Source organism: Gopherus evgoodei, chromosome 5 (assembly GCF_007399415.2).
Source record: "Gopherus evgoodei ecotype Sinaloan lineage chromosome 5, rGopEvg1_v1.p, whole genome shotgun sequence".
In the NCBI taxonomy this organism is placed as follows: domain Eukaryota; kingdom Metazoa; phylum Chordata; order Testudines; family Testudinidae; genus Gopherus; species Gopherus evgoodei.
Genome location: NC_044326.1, coordinates 83,705,696 through 83,725,686, shown reverse-complemented (window position 1 = coordinate 83,725,686; position 19,991 = coordinate 83,705,696). Strand labels below are relative to the sequence as shown.

The following is a 19,991-nucleotide window of genomic DNA, read 5'->3' as shown; positions in this document are numbered from 1 at the left end:
ATTACCATCAAGCAGCTTCCAGCTCCAGTTTATGATGAACTCCATATTAACCTGTTCAAATGGGACATTGAGCAGGTGGCAACTGTCAAATACTTGGGAAGCATCACAAACAGTGCTGGAGGATGTTTGAAAGATGTGGACACTTGTATGTTCTCTTGGGGTTTGCCTTGATACTGGTGATGAGTGAATGTTAATGGGCTTCACCAGCAAAATGAGTTTTGAGGAGCAATTTTTGAGGCAAAAGGGTCAAGGAAGATGAGGGTAGAGAAGAATCCCTGAGACTTGGCTAGAAAAGGTAATTAGAAATCATGTGAGATCTGCTTTGGTGAAGGGGAGGGTTACAATCCACAAAAAATTCTCCAGTTGAAATGATGTATCAAATGTTGTTAGTAGTGGTCAGCACTGGAACAGGCATTATTTTAGTTACTTTATTAATGATGTGGAGGAATTGGCATATGTTGTGTTGACCAGACTTTGCAGATGATACCAATACTGGAGGTCTGACACAGAGAAGATTAAGACAGACTCCAGAAAACTTGAAGTAATGTTTGAGGAATAACAAGAGGCAACCTAATATGAAAGCATGCCAAGATGCTGAAGTGCAGGGGGCTGGACTGGTTGCCCTCAAGGTCTCTTCCAGCCTTGCATTTTTATGATCCTATTATTCTGTGCCTTTGGGCAAGAAGAAAACCAAAGGAAAACTCCCACAGAGAGAAGGATGGATGTTAGGAATGCAGAACAAGGTTTATTGTGATTAAATGTATGTAAAAATAGAAGTTATATTAGCTCCATGTACACAGAGTTAAGGGCCATTGTTTTAAAGTGAAGAGCAATTTTTGTGTGGTGTGTGCCCAATTTGAGGCACAAGGATTTTTCAGAAAATAAGCCCCCTTTAAAGAGTCTTAAGGTGAACACACAAATAGTGAGGTACCCAAAATTACAAGTTACTTATGAAAATCTTGGTCAAAAGTTTTAACTGAAAAATTGAACAGTGAGTGTAAAATCATGTTCAAAGCAATGAGAGCTAATATACTAGGCCCTATAAGAAAATCTGACTACAGATGATTTGTTTAATTTTGGTTTTGTACCTAGCTTGTGGTCATAGCAGTAACTTTGTATTGTGCTGATACCGAAAGAGTAGTATTATATGTTCTCTTTAAGGGAAAGAATAAAAACAATGAGGTTGGTTCACCAATTTCCCTGATGCACTGAGCCAGATTTTCTGATGTAAATCTGTGTAGTGTCATGAAGTCATTGAGGCTATATTGACTTAACAGCAAGGATTTGGCCCACTGCATACTGTCTATTTAACTGTACAGAATAGTGCACAGTTAAACACTCCAACTAAAAGGAATACAAAGAGTAGCACGTAAGGTCTGAGAAGGTTAAGAACTTGTATAGCTTACACAAATGTAGAGAGGGATTTTAGATCTGAACAAATTATTGAACAAGCTGTAAGAACTGAATGTGACTGTTAAAGGATGCAGTGTATTTAAAGAATGGTAAATTTAGATTAGAAGTGAGCAGAACAACTGGAGAATAGAACTGCAATCTAAAAGGTAATTGAGGGGTACCTTCAGTGAAACATTTGAAAGGAGATTTGATAATGCACTGGGGAATGCTAGTTTTAATCTGTTCTAGGTGCTGGGGCTTTCACTTATTGAACTATGTGAGCCTTTTAGCTCCCATGATTAGAGGAGAGAGACTGAGGTGTACCCCACTGTTTATATTTGCTAGGTTGGTAGGAATTCAGGCTAGCAATAATCTAATTTTAAAAAAAAAACATGAACTCTATCATATTCTTTCAGACTTGTAATGAATTTTGAATCAAGAAGAGAGGGAGTGTCAAAGTTCTGGAAAATATTCAAATCTACTTTTTTCTTTTTTTGTTATTTGGCAAATGAGATTGCCTTGGATATACAGTATTGTCTAGGAGTATGCTGGAAGCATACTAACTACATCTGCATTTTTATTTTCACCAGCTGGCCTCAGAACTTCACATATTTGGTACTTTTTCCTGATGTTCCCATTGCAAATGATGTTAATTCTCCCCCTCCCCACCCCTCCCCACCCCGGCACTGTTGCTGAGTGTAAGATATCTATGAAACTGTCAAACACAGTGTAAGGCCATTTTAGTCCTGTACATGTGTGTATTTGGAGTTGTTTGCGACAGCCAGGTGACAATGTTAACATGAAACAATTCCCCTGTCCTTGTAAATCTCCTGACTGTTTCTTATGGCTGTTATCGCCAAACTTGCAGTGGTAAAATTTCAACTTTAATGAAATGAGGTGATATCATTCACTAAGATAATTGCTAACTTTTCAGATTCCTAGCTGTGTTTTATTAGGACTTCGTACAAATTTTTGGTATTAAAAAAACTGACTCATTCTTTTGATTAGAAAGAACTTTAAAAATTTAGGAGGAGAAAAAAAGTATACTTCTTTTTTGGTTGGTTTCCAGAATTACATTGATCTCTAGCTAGGTTCTTAACATAATCCAGCTGGATGTTCAGCCTGTCAGCCATTGGCAATCTTGTATTGCCAGAACTTTTGGTGACCATGTGATTGCTGGCTAAGTAGCGGCATTCCTTGGTAAATATGCTTCATAATTCACTGGTCTTCCATCCTAACATATCCGTACTAAGAGAGCCGCTGAAACCAAATTAATGTCATGGGGTACTGCATTCAGATAAACTGAAGACTTGAGCATTATCTATATCTAATACTGATGTCACATTGATTAAATTATTTAAAATCCTTCCATTTAATCCAGGGGTTCTCAAACTGGGGGTTGGGAACCCTCAGGGAGTAGCAAGGTTATTACATGGGGAGTCGTGAGCTGTCAATCTCCACCCCAAACCCTGTTTTGCCTCCAGCATTTATAATGGTGTTAAATATATTAAAAAGTGTTTTTAATTTATAAGAGGGGGGGTCACACTCAGAGGCTTGCTATGTGAAAGGGGTCACCAGTTTAAAAAAAAAAGTTTGAGAGCCACTGATTTAATCAGCATGACGTTCATTCATATGAATTAAATCAATACTGTGTGTTGACTCTTAATTAGGTTCTTATACTATGGTGGTCATGGTATTTAATAAGTTACCCCTGAAATAAAAATACTTTGAAATGCATGGTTCATTAGTATGTCTCTGGAGGTCATGGAACTTCAAACCTTTTGTTATAGTCTGTCCCAGTGAGAGGCATTAATGTATGGATATGGTTTGAAATAGCTGATTCCACTCTACCTGGTGCTGGAGTACTGTGTCCAGTTTTGGGTGCTTTAAGAAAGATGTGGGCAAATTGGAAGGAGTACAAAGGAGAGCAACAAAAATGATAAAAGGTTTAGAAAACCTGACATACTTAGGAAAGGTTTAAAAAAAACCTGTCTGTGTTTAGTCCTGGGGCTTATCTACACTTAAAATGCTGCAGCGGTGCAGCTATACCACTGTAGTGCTTCAGGGAAGACCTTATCTATGCTGATGAGAGAGTTTCTCCCATCTGCGTAAGTAATCCACCTCTCTGAGGGGTGGTAGCTGGATGAACGGGAGAATTCTCCCATCAATTTTTAGCACTGTCTACTCTGGGGTTAGATCGGTTTAACTGTTTTGCTCAGGGGTGTGGATTTTTCATACCCCTGAATGATGTAGTTATACAGACCTGATATCCTAGTGTAGAACAGGCCTTGAGAAAAGAAGATTGAGTGGTGACCTGATATGACTTCAGATATGCTAAGGGCTGTCAGAAAGAGGACAGGGATCAGTTGTTCTCCATGTCCGCTGAAGGTAGGACAAGAAGTAATTGGCTTAACCTGCAGCAAGAGAGATGTAGGTTACATTTTTAGTATTGGAATAGGTTATCAAGGTAGATTGTGGACTCCCCATCACTGAAACTTTTTAAGAACTGTTAGACATATACTTGCCAGGGATGCTATTAACTTGTTTCTGCCTCAGCACACGGATGGACTAGATGATCTTTTGAGGTTCCTTTCGGCCCTACATTTCTATGATAAAAATCTAGCTTGTTACATGGTGAATTATAATTTGTCTTAATTCTCTCACTAACATGCTGTGGTTTTCACTAAACTTGGACATCTGTTCCGCAAGCCAAGGCTATTGTGGGTGGGCTGCATTGTTTCCTGTTAAAGACTAGTTTAATAATAGATCACTCCTTATCTGCTCACTAATGAATGATACCCAGATCTAGCCATTCATTTCACTTGTGTTTTGGTGACAACTCTTTTGTACAGAAAGTTGCATATAATGATTCTTTTTATAGCAATTTAAGGAAGAGTATCTGTATTTTAACATTTTTCAGACAGGTATTACTGGAGTCATGTCTCTTGCTTTCTCTCTCTCAGATTTCCATTTTGGATTCAAAAAGAAGTATGAATATTGGGATATTTCTCAAACAATTCAAAAAGTAAGATTTCCTTTTTCATACAATTAATTAACTTGAGCTTCAAGTGAAATGGCTGCACAAATAAGTGTTCTAGGAAATAAAGAAGACACATGATGGAATGGGAAAGGCAATTTTTTTTCAATTTAGTTTAGGTTCTGCACAAAATTGTCAAATAACTTCAGTTCGTAGTTTAAACAAAAACGTGTTTGAGTGCCAATTTTACTTAAATCTTGTGTGCTAATGAGCTCAAAAATTTTACTTAAATCTTGATTGTTGCCTTGCCAGTTGAGCTGAAGTTTCATATGCAGTAATTGAATTACATGAGAATTTATAGCTTTCTATGTGAGATGCTCTTCTTTTGGCTTTCTCTCTTTATGAAGAAAGAATGGAATGAGGTGAGAGTGCCACATTCTTTTTATGTGACAAATCTGAGGAATTGTCCCATATTGAGGTGATGCTAGAGGAATCAAACTGATAAATTAAACAGTAATAAGTCACCAGGACCAGATGGTATTCACCTAGCAGTTCTGAAGGAATTCAAATATGAAATTGCAGAAATACTAACTGTGATATGTAACCTATCACTTAAATCAGCCTCTGGTACCAGTAGGTAGCTAATGGAATACCAATTTTTAAAAATGGTTCTAGAGACGATCCTGGCAATTATAGTACAGGCCAGTAAACCTAACTTCAGTACCAGGCAAACTGGTTGAAACTATATTAAAGAACAGAATTATTAGACACATAGTTGAACCTAATATGCTAGGAAAGAGTCAACATGGCTTTTGTAAAGGGAAATCATGCCTCACCAAACAGGTGGACAAGCGTAATCCATTGGACACAATGAACTTACCTTTTCAGAAAGCCTTTGAAAAGGTACCTCACCAAAGGCTCTACAGAAAACTAAGCATTCATGGGATAAGAGGGTGAGGCCTTGGCTACACTCACACTTTACAGCGCTGCAACTGGAGTGTGAAAAAACACCCCCCTGAGCGCTGCAAGATACAGCGCTGTAAAGCGTCAGTGTAATTGGCAGCAGCACTGGGAGCGCGGCTCCCAGCGCTGCACGCTACACCCGTAAGGGATGGGGTTTACATGCAGCACTGGGAGAGGTCTCTCCCAGCGCTGCTGCTCTGACTACACTCACACTTCAAAGTGCTGCCCCGGCAGCGCTCCCGCAGCACTGCCGGGGCAGCACTTTGAAATTCCAAATGTAGCCATACCCTGAGTCCTCTCAGGGATCGGTAACTGGTTGAAAGACAGGAAACGAAGCATAGAAATAAATGGTCAGTTTTCAGAATGGAGAGAGGTAAATAGTGGGATCCCCTCCCCCAAGGATCTGTACTGGGACTAATGCTGTCAAAAATAGTAATAAGTGATCTGGAAAAAGGGATAAACAGGGAGTGGCGAAGTTTGCAGGTATAAAACAAAATGAAGTACCTCCTCGCACAACACACAGTCATACCGTGGAACTCATTTCCAGTGGATATTGTGAAGGCCAAAAGCATAACTGGGTTCAAAAAAGAACTAGGTAAGTTCATGGAGGATAGGTCCTTCAATGGCTATTAGACAAGAGGCCAGGGATACAACCCCATGCGCTAGGTATCCATAAGCCTTTGACTGTCAGATGCTGGGAATGGACAATAGGAATGTATGACTGAGTAATTGCCCTGTTCTGTTCATTCCCTCTGAAGCATCTGGCATTGGCCACTGTCAGAATACACAGGATACTGGGCTAGATGGGCCATTGATCTGATCCAGTATAGCTGTTCCTATGAGACGAAGGAACTTTTTTTAAGAGTAAGTTGGTGGTGTCGAGCCTTTTATGCACTGATTAGAAAATTATTCTTCAGTAGAGGCACTACTGAATGTTGCTTTAGAATAACACTGTTGTGAGTACTGATGCATGACTAATTACAATTGTTGTGCATAGCAGAGGTGTGTTTTTTGTTACTCAATGCTGTTACTCAAGCATTTGAAATGTAATTGATTAATTGTGTATTCAAGGCCTGCTCAATCCATAATTGAAGATATTAATCAAGGAAAAAGTGATCCCTATGGGTCTGAGATGCTGCGTGAATTCCTTAAATTATTGCCAGAAGCAGAGGAGGTAAGTAAGCAGTTTTATTTAGTGGCTGTTTTTGTGGCAGAGCTGGTGTTGCCTGGGGTTCTACAGAATAGCTCTTATTTTCTCTTTAAAAGGGCCATCAAAACACTGCAGATCTATAGATGAAAAACCATTAAGTGTGACTATTTGGCCTGTAGGATGACAACATACTTGCTTGAGATAACAAGGACATAGTCTTAGTCATTCCCTGCCTACTAAGTAGTTTAACTATTTATTGGTTGGCAGTTCTTAATTAAGGCACTGATAAGGTGGCTTTGTTTCTTAGATGCATTTTATTAAGTTACAACCTGTAAATTACTGCTCAATGCTCTTCCAGCAGGTGCAGAGGTTCTACAGTAGGAACCAAACACAGTTGGCCAGTACCTTCATTTAGGCTACATCTACACTACAACCTGGATCGACACTCTGAGATCGATCAACCAGCAGTCAATTTAGCGGGTCTAGTGAAGACCAGCCAAATCGACAGCAGATCGCTCTCCAGTTGACCTCTGTACTCTACCCTAGACAAGAAGATTAAGGTTTCTCCCTTGAACCTTCCGTGGTGTAGACCCCACGGTAACCCGACCTAAGGCATGTCAACTCCAGCTATCTTGTTCATGTAGCTGGAGTTGTGTAGCGTAGACATAGCCTTAGAATGCTGTTTGTTTCTGTGCTGCCTTAGTGATCCACAATCCTAAATGTGCCAATTTGTTTGATAAACTTAAGTCGCCTGTCACACAAGCTTTCTAAAAGCAATTTTTAAAAACCAGGAAATTGACAGTTAACAGTCAGGCCAACTTTAACTCATATGCCATACCACTTCAGTGTCCTAATATTCAAATACTCACTGACAACAACTTGCTCAGCAAGAAACTTGCTTTCAGTTCAAACATATAACGAACACCACCACACATCTCTAGTTAATTGTACTCAAACACATGCCCTTAACCCAGGCTACTTACTTTTTCATGTGCACAAATAACATGTATAGTGGTAAGGTCTATGACTTTCGATAGGAAATATGTAATCTAAAGGTGAAGTTAGAGGAGTTTGTACATAAAGGCACACTGTCAACTTGAAATGTAGCTAGTTAATTTTAGAGGTGGAGTTCAAAGTAGTTTTGGGTACTGAAATTGGTCCTGAAACTATCCTATCTCCCCTCCAATTTTATATGGCTTTACATGCGTGTGGAAGAACCAACATAAAGTGGAAAATAGTGGAGTAACTATATGTAACAGGAAACTTGAATCATAACCTCAGTTCATTTGTAGTCAATGCACAAAATAAACTGACAAAGTATTTTTCCCTTCTAATCTTTCAGCTATAGGTCTTGGATGTTACTTGTGGCAAGAGTAGGTAAACTTTCAGATAGACATGACTCTCTAAATTAATTGTGTGCTTTGATTATAATTTCACGCACTTCAGTCCTTAAATCTAGTTTTCTGAGTTCCATGCTGTGGAAGACTTACAGTAGTGAAATCCTGACCTGTCTATACCTGACCTGACAATTCTCTATAACTAGAGCATGGCTTCTGATACTGTGAGAGTTCAGTTGACCTTGTGTGAAACAGTTGAACATCACACACAGTCAAGCTGCTGTGGGTAGTGAATGTACATCTTGCATGTCCTGTAGCAAAGCAGTTAGTATGGGGCCGTCAGGGTGGGGAGGCTGTAGTTGATCTCTGGAGAAGGAAGATTGGCATGTAGTTAGGCAACAGTAGAAAACTGATTAAATTATGAGACCTAAAGGCCACAAGGGACCATCGTGATAAACTAGTCTGACCTCCTACATAACACTGGCCATAGAACTTCCCTATATGAATTCCTACTTAAAATCCAGTAGCTGTGGTTTAACTAGAGCTTGTCATTCAGAAAAACATCCAATAGCCATTTAAAAATACTTCATGTGATAAAGAATCTACCACATCCTAGGATAAGTTGTTCCAATGGTTGAAAATGTGCACCTTTTTTTAGGCTGAGTTTGTTTAGTCAATTTCCAGCCATTAGTTCTTGTTATACATTTTGTCTGCTAGATTCAGGAGCCCTCTATTATCTCATTTCTGTTCCTGTGTAGGTACTTACAGATTATGATCAGGTCACCCCTTGTCCTTTTCTTTGTTAAGATGAATAGATTGAGCAACTTGAGGTTTTCACTATAAGGCATGATTTCCAATCCTTGAATCATTCTCATGTCTCTTCTCTGAACCCTCTCCAATATCTTTCTTGAAATGTAGATACCAGAACTGGACACAGGGGCACATACAGAGGTGAGGTAATTGTTGTACTTGATAGTCCTCTGTTTATACTTCCAAGGATTGCACTAGTCCTTTTGGTCACAGCATTGTGCTGGGAGTTCATGTTCTGCTGATTATTCATGACTTCCAAGTCGTTTTCAGATTCACTGTTTAAATTTTCTCCCAGGTGATTTGGGTCATAATTGTTTTCAGCTTTGTGAAACTGATATTTTTAAAGCACAAAGCACTGTCACAGTTGCAGTGCTAGCTGCATCCTCTTTGGGGGTCTTGTTATGTGCCACTTTTTCAGGTGTCAGACCTTGTGGATTTACCCATCCTGGGTGGTTCCTCCTACTTCTAGGACTGATCTGTGCTTAAAATTTAGATGGACATAGCCACATCACTCGGGTTGTGAAAAATCCACCCCTCTGAGCAATGCAGCTATTTCAACTTAACCTCCAGTGTAGTAGTAGCTAGGCTGATGGAAGAATGCTTCTGCCAACCTAGCTCAAGAAGGTGGTGTTCCTACACCAATGGAAAAAACCCTTGCATTAGCGTCAGCTGTGTCTACACTACTGGGTTGTGTGCCATGGCTATGGCACTGTAGCTATGCTGGTTTAGTCCCCATAGTGTAGACATGGCCTTAAACAGGGTACCCACGGCCCAGTCTATCAGTCCTGCTTACCCGGCAGGTCTGACTGGGTTTGGCACCTGTATTCTTCCTTTTAGGAGTCTGTGACCTAGTGGTGTTGATAGTGATAAAACATTCATTGCAATAGGAAAAAAGCATTTAGAGAGAGATTTTAAAACAATAGTCTACACTGGTTTATCTTACCTAAAGTGTGATCATCTTCTGAGGGTAACTAGACAGGCCTAATTTCAGGCACCCCAGTGGTCACCTGCATCTTAGTTTGCTTTCCCCCTCCCTCTTTCTTGTCTCTTTCTCTTAACTACTATTGTCCTTTGGATCTTCTGGTTCCCAGGCCTTTTCGGGTTCTGGCATTGTTTCTCACATGTTTGCTGAAAAGTTGTTTATCTTGAACTATTGTTCTTCCCCTTCCTGTTTGTTTGTTTTCCTTTGTAGCCCCCTATTAAACTACACCCATGTGTTCATACAATAAGCATCCCAGTAACCAGGTCAACACACAGTATTCATATATTATTACAGAGCAACTCCAATTTCATCGCATATATTACTGGTTTGGAGTTTGTTTTGTTTACACACAATAAATGTAATCAAGTCATCATCACTTGCACCTAAGCAAACACAAACTTCTTTATTTTTATGGTCAATGCCTCTTCATTTTGTCAGGATTAGGTCTCATGCAGAATTCTCCAATGTAGGATGCCACACTATTTGAGTTAAGAAACTGTTATTTATAAATTCCCAGCACATTTTAGTCTTGGCAGCATGAGACCTCTCACATAGGTCATTCAGATATAAGTTCCCCACGATAATGTAGCTTTTTGTCCTACCCCTACATGTAGATGCTTAAGGCGTTGGTGGTCCTGTTCTTTGGTGTGACTTGGTGTTCTGTAGCAGGCACCAGCAAGTGTCATATCTTGTGCCTTATCTGTTAGAAGGTTGGTCCATAAGCATTCAAGGTCATTTGCTTCCAAGTGGTCAGTGACTCTATTTTTGACAGGGTGCCAGAGTACCCTTTCCGCTTCCTCTTTTTCCTTTCAAACCTATTTAAAGCAGTTATAACCAATGATTTTAACATTGCAGTCATGTGGCTCTTCCCAGCAGATTTCAATAATACCCACTAAGTTAAATTTATGCTTATAAATGAGCAATTGCAATTCCTCTTATTACCCAGACTCCTATAATTGGCATATAGGCAATTAAAGAATGTCTTCTCTTCGCATCTCTTGGTGCTTGGATTTATTTTGTACGAAATTAATGCTCATTTATTCCTTTTTTTTTTTTTTTTTTACTGCTTCTCTTGTTAAATATAAATGCACTCCAGTCTGTCCCCTAAAGATGGAGGTCATCCAGATTTGCACAGCTCCCTCTCCTGAGAAGGTTGACTCATGTGCCACGAAATCAAACCCCTCTTCCTTTCAACGACTTGTCTAGTCAGTGGTGCAGTTCCAGAATCTTCTGCTTTCTCTCTTCCTTTGCTTGTGGGACAGGAAAGATCACATTCCTCTCCTTTCGTACCCTTCTGTCTTCTCTGAAGTGGTCTGTAATCTCTGAAGTATCATCTGAAACAGTGTCATTAAAACCAACATGCACCATGCCAGTGGATCTTTGTGCACTGACTTCAGAAGCCTACCTAATCTTGCAGTCACATCTTGGTTCCAGGAAGACAACACACCATCCAGTTTTCTGCCTGTCCCTGCAGAACAGCTTAGAGTTTCTGATATGGACCTGGGATGCTTGTAGACGTCTTTGTGGGCACCCTTGATTTGTCTTGTGTGTTGAGTTGAGGAGCTGTCCTCAGGCGTGTCCTGAACAGTTCTTTTTCCCCTCCCAATCAGCTGTGAATTAAGAGATTTTCTGCAGTTTCCATGATACAGTGATACAAACCTTGCAATGAAAATGCATTCCTTGTCACAGCTGTGAAGGGGGTCAGCTTTGAATTCTCATGCTCTTTTCAGTTTGACCCTCAACCTTTATTCACACTACTGCTGGTAAATTGTAAACACTTGATTTATGCTGTAATCTTATCAGTGTCCTAGAAAGTGTTGATAAATAGCCCTATTACCTCAGTGTTTCCCTACTCACCAGCCTGACTTATGTTGCAAGTTTTATATCTTAACAATTTGTTCCTCCCCCACTGACCTCCTACTGATGGTTATTCTACCTTTCTGTGGGGTCTTTTTTGAGATGGAACAGCTTTTTTTAACTTTTAAAAATAAAGCTAGATAATTAAAACAAAACAAAGAATAAGGATTTATTTTGTCTTCAAAATGTTTTGTGCCTTCCCCACTGTAATTGTACTGTGATAACTTTATTTACATGCATTAAAAGGGTGTTAACACTAAGAACATTTTAGTTGCTAACTGAGCTGTTAGAATTGTGTACAAATGGCACTTTTGTTCAGTGTTTTTGTGAAACTATGAATATAGACATTATTGAAATACTGGCACTGTGTGAAGAATTTTGTCAAACAGAAATTGTTCGAACATTTTCAAATCTGTGATTTGCAAAATTGACAAAGTCAAGGTCGGACAAAGCTTCCAGCCAGTGAAATTTCTCAAATTTGCTGTTTAAAACCACAAGCTTTTCTCTGTGGCGTACTGGGGGTTTATTACCAGGGTTGCCAGCATCCACAGAAAATGGTCTGAAAGTCTGATGCAAAAAACACATGTAATTTTTTCTAGATAGTTAAAATAAATAAATTTTTAAAAACCACCACCAACAACAAATCATTAGTTGCCAACCACAGGTCTTCCTGGGATAATTCATTTACCACCCCACCATATTTCTCAACACTGGAGAAGAGACATATCTGTATTTGTTGCTTCCTCCTTTCCCAGTCCACTTCCTGTCAGGTCAGCCTTCTGCGTATTTATCGAGGAAAAGTGCTTGTTTTCCATGCTAGCAATCTCTGATATATAAGAGCCTCCCCAACTCCCTCCCATTTAAAAAAAAAAAAAGGATTCCAGTTACACAGCTGGGCCTATATCCCATTAAAATGGCTGACAGTTACTCTTCCTGGCATCTTGGTCAAACTAGAGGGAATCCAGCTCCTTTTGATGCATGACACGGCTTAACAGGCCCAAATTGGTAAGGGTTAAGGGAGTCCACGGAACACAATTGTTAGTAGCCACCATGCCACATTCTTTTCTGTATGTATTGCAAGTATGAATTTTGGATAGTCTAGCCAATTCATCAACTCACCAAACGCATGCTTGCCTAGGTTTATCAGAACACCCTGTTAATCCTTCCTTACAATGCCTAAACATGTTTGCTAGTTCTTTGTCTTAAAAACACTAATAATCTCTCATCTAGATTACTGGAAAACTTCTCTCTGCTTGCACCATTCCATTTAAATACCTTCTCAATTTCTAAATAAAATTCAGTCCCCTCTTCCTTTCCTTCAGTGCTGTGTGTGGCTCTGCCCCTCTGTATTTTGTATCTCCTCCTACATCCTTGTTTACCCCTTAAATCAGCTGTAGTCTTCTTTTGACTGCACCCTTTGTCTCCTTTTCTTATCTCCTGTACCTTGCACAGGTAAGGGGAGGGGCATTTCACATCTGATGTCTCCATTCCTTTCACTTCAGCTGCTTTCATTGTTTGATCTAGCCAGTAAGCACTGTGGGAACAGGGCCTCATTTTTTAAAACACCATGTATGTTCACAATAATATAGAAACATGGAAAAATGGAGGAGACTTATCCTATTCATCTCTCCCATTGTGTACCGCTGCCTCTTCTTGAGATGGAGTAATCTACTCTGATTTAATATGAGTATATGCATCCACGAATGAGTGGTACTGATACAGTTTCAATCAGGGACTCGGAATTCTCATTCAGGAGCTTTGCATAACTGTCCTGTATTCATAAAATAAAATTAATTTTCTTGCTAGTGTACTGCATGTTGCTGATGGAAAGCTGCTTATAACTCATTTACTGGCTTTCCTGGCTCTAAGAAATAATTAAACATTGGCGATAGATATCTTCAAACCAAATGAAGTCAGATTTCATAACAGACTTTTCAGTGAGGGTGAATTATATATGTAAAAGTGTATGTAAAACCTGTTTGGTCGTGGCCATTGCAAACATATAATCCATCTAAAAAGCCAATGAAAAAATTAGCAGCAGCTCGGTGTGAAACTCAAGAAATGAAAAATTGAGCATGAAGTTTAATTATGCTCCCTTGTTCACATTCATTAAAATATCCTCTCTACTTATGTGACTGTAGTGCTTAAACAGGGAGTTCTCAAATTATTCATGAACCTATCCAAAGTCCGTTGGTGTATCTGTTAAGTATATGACAAATAGTGTGCAGTTTTGCCAAAGTTCATGATTTCATCATGGCTGTTATAATATTTGGGGTGTAAAATGAGACCTGCATCTCCTGTGACTATGGGAGCATTTTGACTTTCATGTGAACAACTTTTCTAGCTCTTGTGGTTGCAGAGAGAAGGTTGAAAACATGATGCCTGTGGCATTTTTTTCTGTTTCATTATTGGGTGACTGAAACTTTTTACATTGGAAAATATGTAATATCTATAGCAAAGAAATGTGTGTAAGATATTGCCTTCGATTTCCTCCAGATTGTTGTAATCTTATGACCTAGTTAATAAACTGCAAAACTTATATGTAATGTGGGGACCTAGTTATAACACACTAGATTATAAACTGCAGAAAGGATCTTTTAGCTTCTCTGTGCTTTTGTCCTCACATTTGTAAAATGGGTTACTAATATCTAGTGGCTGCATCGGCGCCCACCCAGTGTGGAGTTGGAGGTGCTTTGGCTGCACTGCCCACCTGGCATTCTGGGGCTGGGGCGTTCTGGCCACGCTGCCTGCTGGGCGTGCTAGGGCTGGGGGCACATTGAGAGACTGGCAGCCACAGGTGTATGTGTATGCTCTGGTGAGGGAGGGAGGAATGGGAGGGGAGGGGCCTTGGGCAGAGGGGGAGGGGTGGGGCTAACCTCCCCCAACGGTGTGTTCACCCGCTGCCATAGCTGATGTCTGTTATCTTGCTTCCTGGCTTTTGTGCATTTAAATTTTAAAGTTGCATTTATAGTTTTCTACATGTAATTTCCTGTCTTTTTTTGAAGAGGGGAATCTGCTTGCATCCTTTAGGGTATAGCTACACAGCAAAGAAAAACCCATGCTAGCTGACTCGGGCTCTGGCTGTGGGGATGTTTCATTGCTATGTAGATGTCCAGGTTCATCCTTGCAGCCCAAGCCCCATGAGCCCGAATTGGCTGGCCAACCGCAGGGTTTTCTTTGCCACGTAGGCATACCATTAGGTCAGGATACCTGCAAAGACTACACAAATTGTATGTAAGTAATTTATATGTTACTCAATTCCTCTCTAACCAGGATTCTCTTTCTTGGTATATCTTTGTCATAACTGGAAAAAATAGAAGTTTTATCGCTTTTTGACAAAATTTGGGTTTTTATGGGCATTTTCATTTTGAATCAACAGTTTTTATTTTCATTTTGTTTCAATGTGAAATGTCATTTTGGTTTTTGGAAACTGAAAAGTTTGGGGGTTTGGCCTTTTGATTTTTGATTCCTCTCTCTCTCTTTAATTTTACATGCCATGTCCGCTCCTATTTCTTCTTCCAGCGTAAAAATGGTGGTGGTGGTGGGTGGAGAAGAGAGAGAGAAGACTTTCATTTTCCAAAAGTCAAAATGGTATGTTTAAGGAAAAAATTCATTTTGAAATGTAGGCTGGAAACAAACACATTTTTGTTTTTAAAATTCAAAAAATGTTGAAAGCAACATTGATCTGCAGAAAATGCTGGTAACAACTGCAGTTTCTGATTATTTTTTTTGTGTGCAAAATATCTTTTATCAAATCTACCTTCATGTTAGGTAGAGCCTGCATTTCTGATGTTTAAAATTATGCTTCCTCTAATTTTTCAGCTCTTTATACTTTGCTGTATTTCTATTCTATTTATAAAAATATATATATATACCAAGTCTGGTCTTCTGTGGCTTTGTTGGGGGAGGGTCTGGAATTGGTTTATTGGTGGCTCTTTTATCTTAAGTGAAGAGGCAAGGGTTAAATCTTCAACAAAGCTCTTTTGAAAGCAATCCTTTCTTTAGAATGTTCATTAGGCACAGAGTTCACACAAATAAATAGTCTGACTAAATATCTTTTCATCTCTCATTTTACTCTGCTTTCATTCTCTTGATTCCTGTATCATAACTTAATTAGTTCTTCTGTCATGTATGGCTGTCTTCACTATACTGGAGTGGTGGGTGGGGAGGAGGAATCCTGAAGTGTATACTGGGAAGTCTAGTGTGGACAAAGCACCAGCAGTTTCCAGTCTCTTTACCATTAAGTTAAGTTTACCCAGCTCTTCAGCAGGGTTAACACACAATGGTGAAAAAGGGTCCAGCTGAAGAGCCTTGTCTGTCACTTGTAGGGGATCTTTTACAAGAAGTCTATAACTTAGTTAAAGCTCTAGTGACTTCCACAACAAACAAATCTTGAAACAAGCAGAATAACCCCTTCTGCCCACCTCCTTTTTTTTTGTATGGAGAAGTAGGACCCTTTGTCTTAATGTCATAAAAGAGCACAATGACAGAAGCCTTATGATCTTTATAATACAGAGGATGGAGTTGTTTGTATGCATGTATGTATGCGAGGTGTGAGAGAAATGTGAGGGTGAGACTAGATACGAAGTTTGTGTGTGGGAAGAGAGAGGAGGATGACTGGATGTGGGCATGATTTTATGCATGATTTTTACATATTGTGAAACATTCTTATAACTTATCTGGACAAAATTGCAGTTGTGCTTCAACAAGGGTGTGTGTACTTCTTCACTGTATCTGTGGGTGCTTGTGTACAAACAGACTGTTTGTGTCTATGGCTTCCAAAATGTGTATGGATATTGATGCAGCCATGATGAAAGAGGAGAATACAGATGACAGACAAATATATATTGTGGGGTGGGGAGTAGTGGTATCTGCTGCATTTACTGATAATGTCTGTATTTGAGATAAGGGTGGCTCTGGACATTTCTGTGATTGTGTGCACAGTGCCATGAGTCTCTGGCACATAAACTAGACAGCAGTATATTTTTAAGGCCCTGTTGTGCATCAGATATAATCATGTTAGGGAACTCTGGTTGTTACACTGTATCTTCTTTTTCTTTTTCCTTCCCAAACCTGTATAGGTGACCAATCCTCATGGAGGGCTAGGGCTAGCCTCATGTGAGGTTCTAAAGTTGAGTTATTTTTAAAATTTGTTTCCTTTACATTTAAAGTATCTTTCCAGCCACACCCAAGTACTTTAAAATAAATCCCTGGATTTGGCTTCAGTATTACAAAATAAGATAAAACCTCCCAACAAATTCACATTTGATTGAGACCAAGAATGTGTAGTCTCACCCCAAAAGAGAATTGTAGAGAAAGCAACGAGTGAAAGCATGTCTGTGATGAAAATATGTTGCAACTTAACTGCACACTTCTATTACAATTGTAATATATAGCTAGATCATCTTAGTTCTGTATGCACTGAACACTGTTAACTTTCAAGCATACATCCAGTATGCCAGACTTGTGATCACCTGAATAGTTGGCACCTGTCAGGGCTTGGCTACACTGGAGAGTTGCAGCGCTGGTGGTGGGTTTACAGCGCTGCAACTTAGTAACTGTCCACACCTGCAAGGCACATCCAGTGCTGCAACTCCCTGGCTGCAGCGCTGGCTGTACACCTGGTCTGCTTGGGGTGTAACGATTGCAGTGCTGGTGATGCAGCGCTGCTCATCAAGTGTGGCCACCAAAAGCGCTGTTATTGGTCTCCAGGGTATTAGGAGGTATCCCAGAATGCCTGCTCACAACAAACCGGAAGAATGGCTGAACTCCGAGCTCCCCCCGAGCTGCTTATCTAAAAAACAAACACAGCTCCTGTTTGCTCGAGCGAGCGGAGGCAGGCAGGGGAATTGCTTTGGAAGGTTCACAGCTGTTTGCTTGAAGAGAGAAGTCACAAGGCAGAGGGGTAGGGGGAGTCCATGTTGAGCAGCTGCTTATGTGGTCTGAAGGCTATTTAGGAGTGCATCATTTGCATTTAGTGAATAAGAGGGGTGGGGGAAGGGCTCGAAACTTTTAAATTGATTGCAGGTTGGTGATGTGTATGTTCTAGTCCTTAGAACTTGCAAGGCAGGGAGCTGACAGATCCAAAAATCTACTCTCTCTCTCTCTCTCCCCCACGTTCCCCCTCACCCCCCTCTTTTGAAAAGCACGTTGCAGCCACTTGAATGCTGGGATAGCTGCCCACAATGCACCACTCCCAACAGCGCTGCAAATGTGGCCACACTGCAGCGCTGGTAGCTGTCAGTGTGGCCACACTGCAGCGCTTTCCCTACACAGCTGTATGAAGACAGCTGTAACTCCCAGCACTGTACAACTGTAAGTGTAGCCATACCCTCAGACAGGAAATTCACCTGCTTACGATGGAGAATCGCAAATGGAGCAATAAAAATGAAAGACCCTAATTCTAATGGAAACTGTTCTCCTAAACATCATGACCATGTCTTTGTCTTTTTGTGTGCTCCTGCAAGATGGCACACAGGGCTAGTTATGGAGAGAGAGGCATATAATAATGACTTGCAAGTTTCCCCCTGTGCTTCCCTGCTAACACGTTGGGATTGAAGGAAGTGCAATTGGTTTTTATTTTTCTGAAAGGGAACTCTGATTTCAAGACTCCCCTAAAGCAAGTCGCTGAACTGACTGTAATTCTTTAAGTTAAATTTGCTTCTCTTCAGTAAAGGTGTATCCTTTCATTTTTAATCTTGATCTTAGAGATTAAGTTGTTTATTATTGTCTCTCTTTCTTTTCTAGGTAAAGAAATTAAAAGCCTTTGATGGAGATGTAGCAAAACTGTGTCAAGCTGATTACTTTATGTATTTACTAATCCAGGTGCCAAAGTAAGGAGGTACTAGGTTTATTCTATTCATGGCAAACTCTCTTTTTTGGCTCCCAGTTTTAAAGCTGAGTTTGTTTATGTTCCAGCTATTCTCTTCGGATTGAAGCTATGGTGCTAAAGAGAGAATTCACACCTTCTTGTACCTCTCTGCAGAAAGACATGGCAATTATAAGAACAGCTACCAAAGGTAATTAAACATGCTGTGACATGCATTACATTCTTGTTTTTGCAAGAGGATTCATCAATCTGCATTACGGAGACTAGATCTTGAATTTCAGGTACCTAGTAGCTATTTAAAGGACGCTAACTAGCCTATGACACATTCCATAAGGGTGTGTCTGTTGAATCTTTAACTCTGCTCCCAGGGCCAAAGATCCTGAAGTTACTGCATCTCTTTCACATTCCTCTATGCCTGGTAAAGCTGTCTGTAAGATGGGGATATTGGTTGACTGAAATCATTTTCATAATGGATTCTCATATAATGTCTTACAGATCCATTTCCTTCTGTTCTTCTGAACTCTCTATTTTCTAAACTTTACAGACACCATAGCACTGGTGATATGTTGTTCCTTTGGTCCAGGAACCCAAACCCTAATTAAGTCCTGCCTTCTGCCTTCCTGTCTTCCTAGCTCTCTCTCTGTTAAGCTAATGCAAAATAATTAACTTCTTAATTTTCTGGTTCTGCTCCTTCCCATGATTCTGACCTTCACCTAATCCTTATGTTGCCCATTTACTCTGATTCTTAGCGTGGGAATACTGGTAAACACACTGAAAGCCACAGAAGCATTGCTCACACTTGCCCCAAGCAGTGTTAGACAACACAGTAGCGAAGTGTCCAGCTGCAGGAGCCTTGTCTACACTAATGCTTCCACTAGTAGAGCTGAACTGGTGGTAGTAATGGCTGTAAATATTTGGCAAAAAAGCCTATTATATCTTCCTAATGCTGAGGGCTTAACTGGGGACTTACAAGAAAGTCAATTAATAGAAGTCCATATACACTGCAAAATGGAACTGTTGTAATTGTCATTTGACAGGGTAGCAATTGTAGTATAGATGGGCTTGTCCTGTGTGCTAACTTTGTAGGCTGACTTCTTAGTTTTATAGACTTCTGTATCCACTTGCACATTCTTTTTTGCCTCTTGCTATAAAATGCGTCATGCTTCCTTGTATAAACCTTTTTATAGCAAAACATTTTAAATTATCTTGTGTTTTGGCAACACTGACCAAAGTGGTTTGAGAGGTACTACTACTGACTGCTTCCATAATGACAGGTTAGCATGTTGGATTAAACAGTTAAAAACAAGATAATTTAAATAATGCTAATTTTGGAGCAATATAATGTCTTGTCTTAAAAAAAAATTTTTTTTACAGTTCAGTGACTGCAAGTGTGTTTATTTTAAGCCTTCTACAATTTAAGGGTTCCATATTTTAGTATGAATAGTGGCTAGATAGTCACAGAATCATCGAATATTAGGAAGGGACCTCAGGAGGTCATCTAGTCCAACTCCCTGCTCAAAGCAGGACCAATCCCCAGATTTTTACCCTAGTTCCCCAAATGACCTCCTCAAGGATTGATCTCACAACCCTGGGTTTAGCAAGCAGGCCAATGCTCAAACCGCTGAGCTATCTCCCTGCTCTGCCCCCTGTCACCTAAATAAAATTCTCTATAATGTTTGTTCCCATGCTGTGAA

General features: G+C 39.9%; 1 protein-coding gene across 1 annotated transcript in view; it reads left to right on the top strand.

Annotated features, from left to right (window-relative positions):
* The window catches only part of FHDC1 (FH2 domain containing 1), a 50,947-nt gene that overhangs the window by 12,656 nt on the left and 18,300 nt on the right, over nt 1-19,991 (top strand). The window contains 4 exon segments of the mRNA XM_030565385.1: nt 4,356-4,417; nt 6,404-6,506; nt 18,216-18,301; nt 18,387-18,487. Of these exon segments, the coding sequence (XP_030421245.1) occupies nt 4,356-4,417; nt 6,404-6,506; nt 18,216-18,301; nt 18,387-18,487 (352 nt within the window).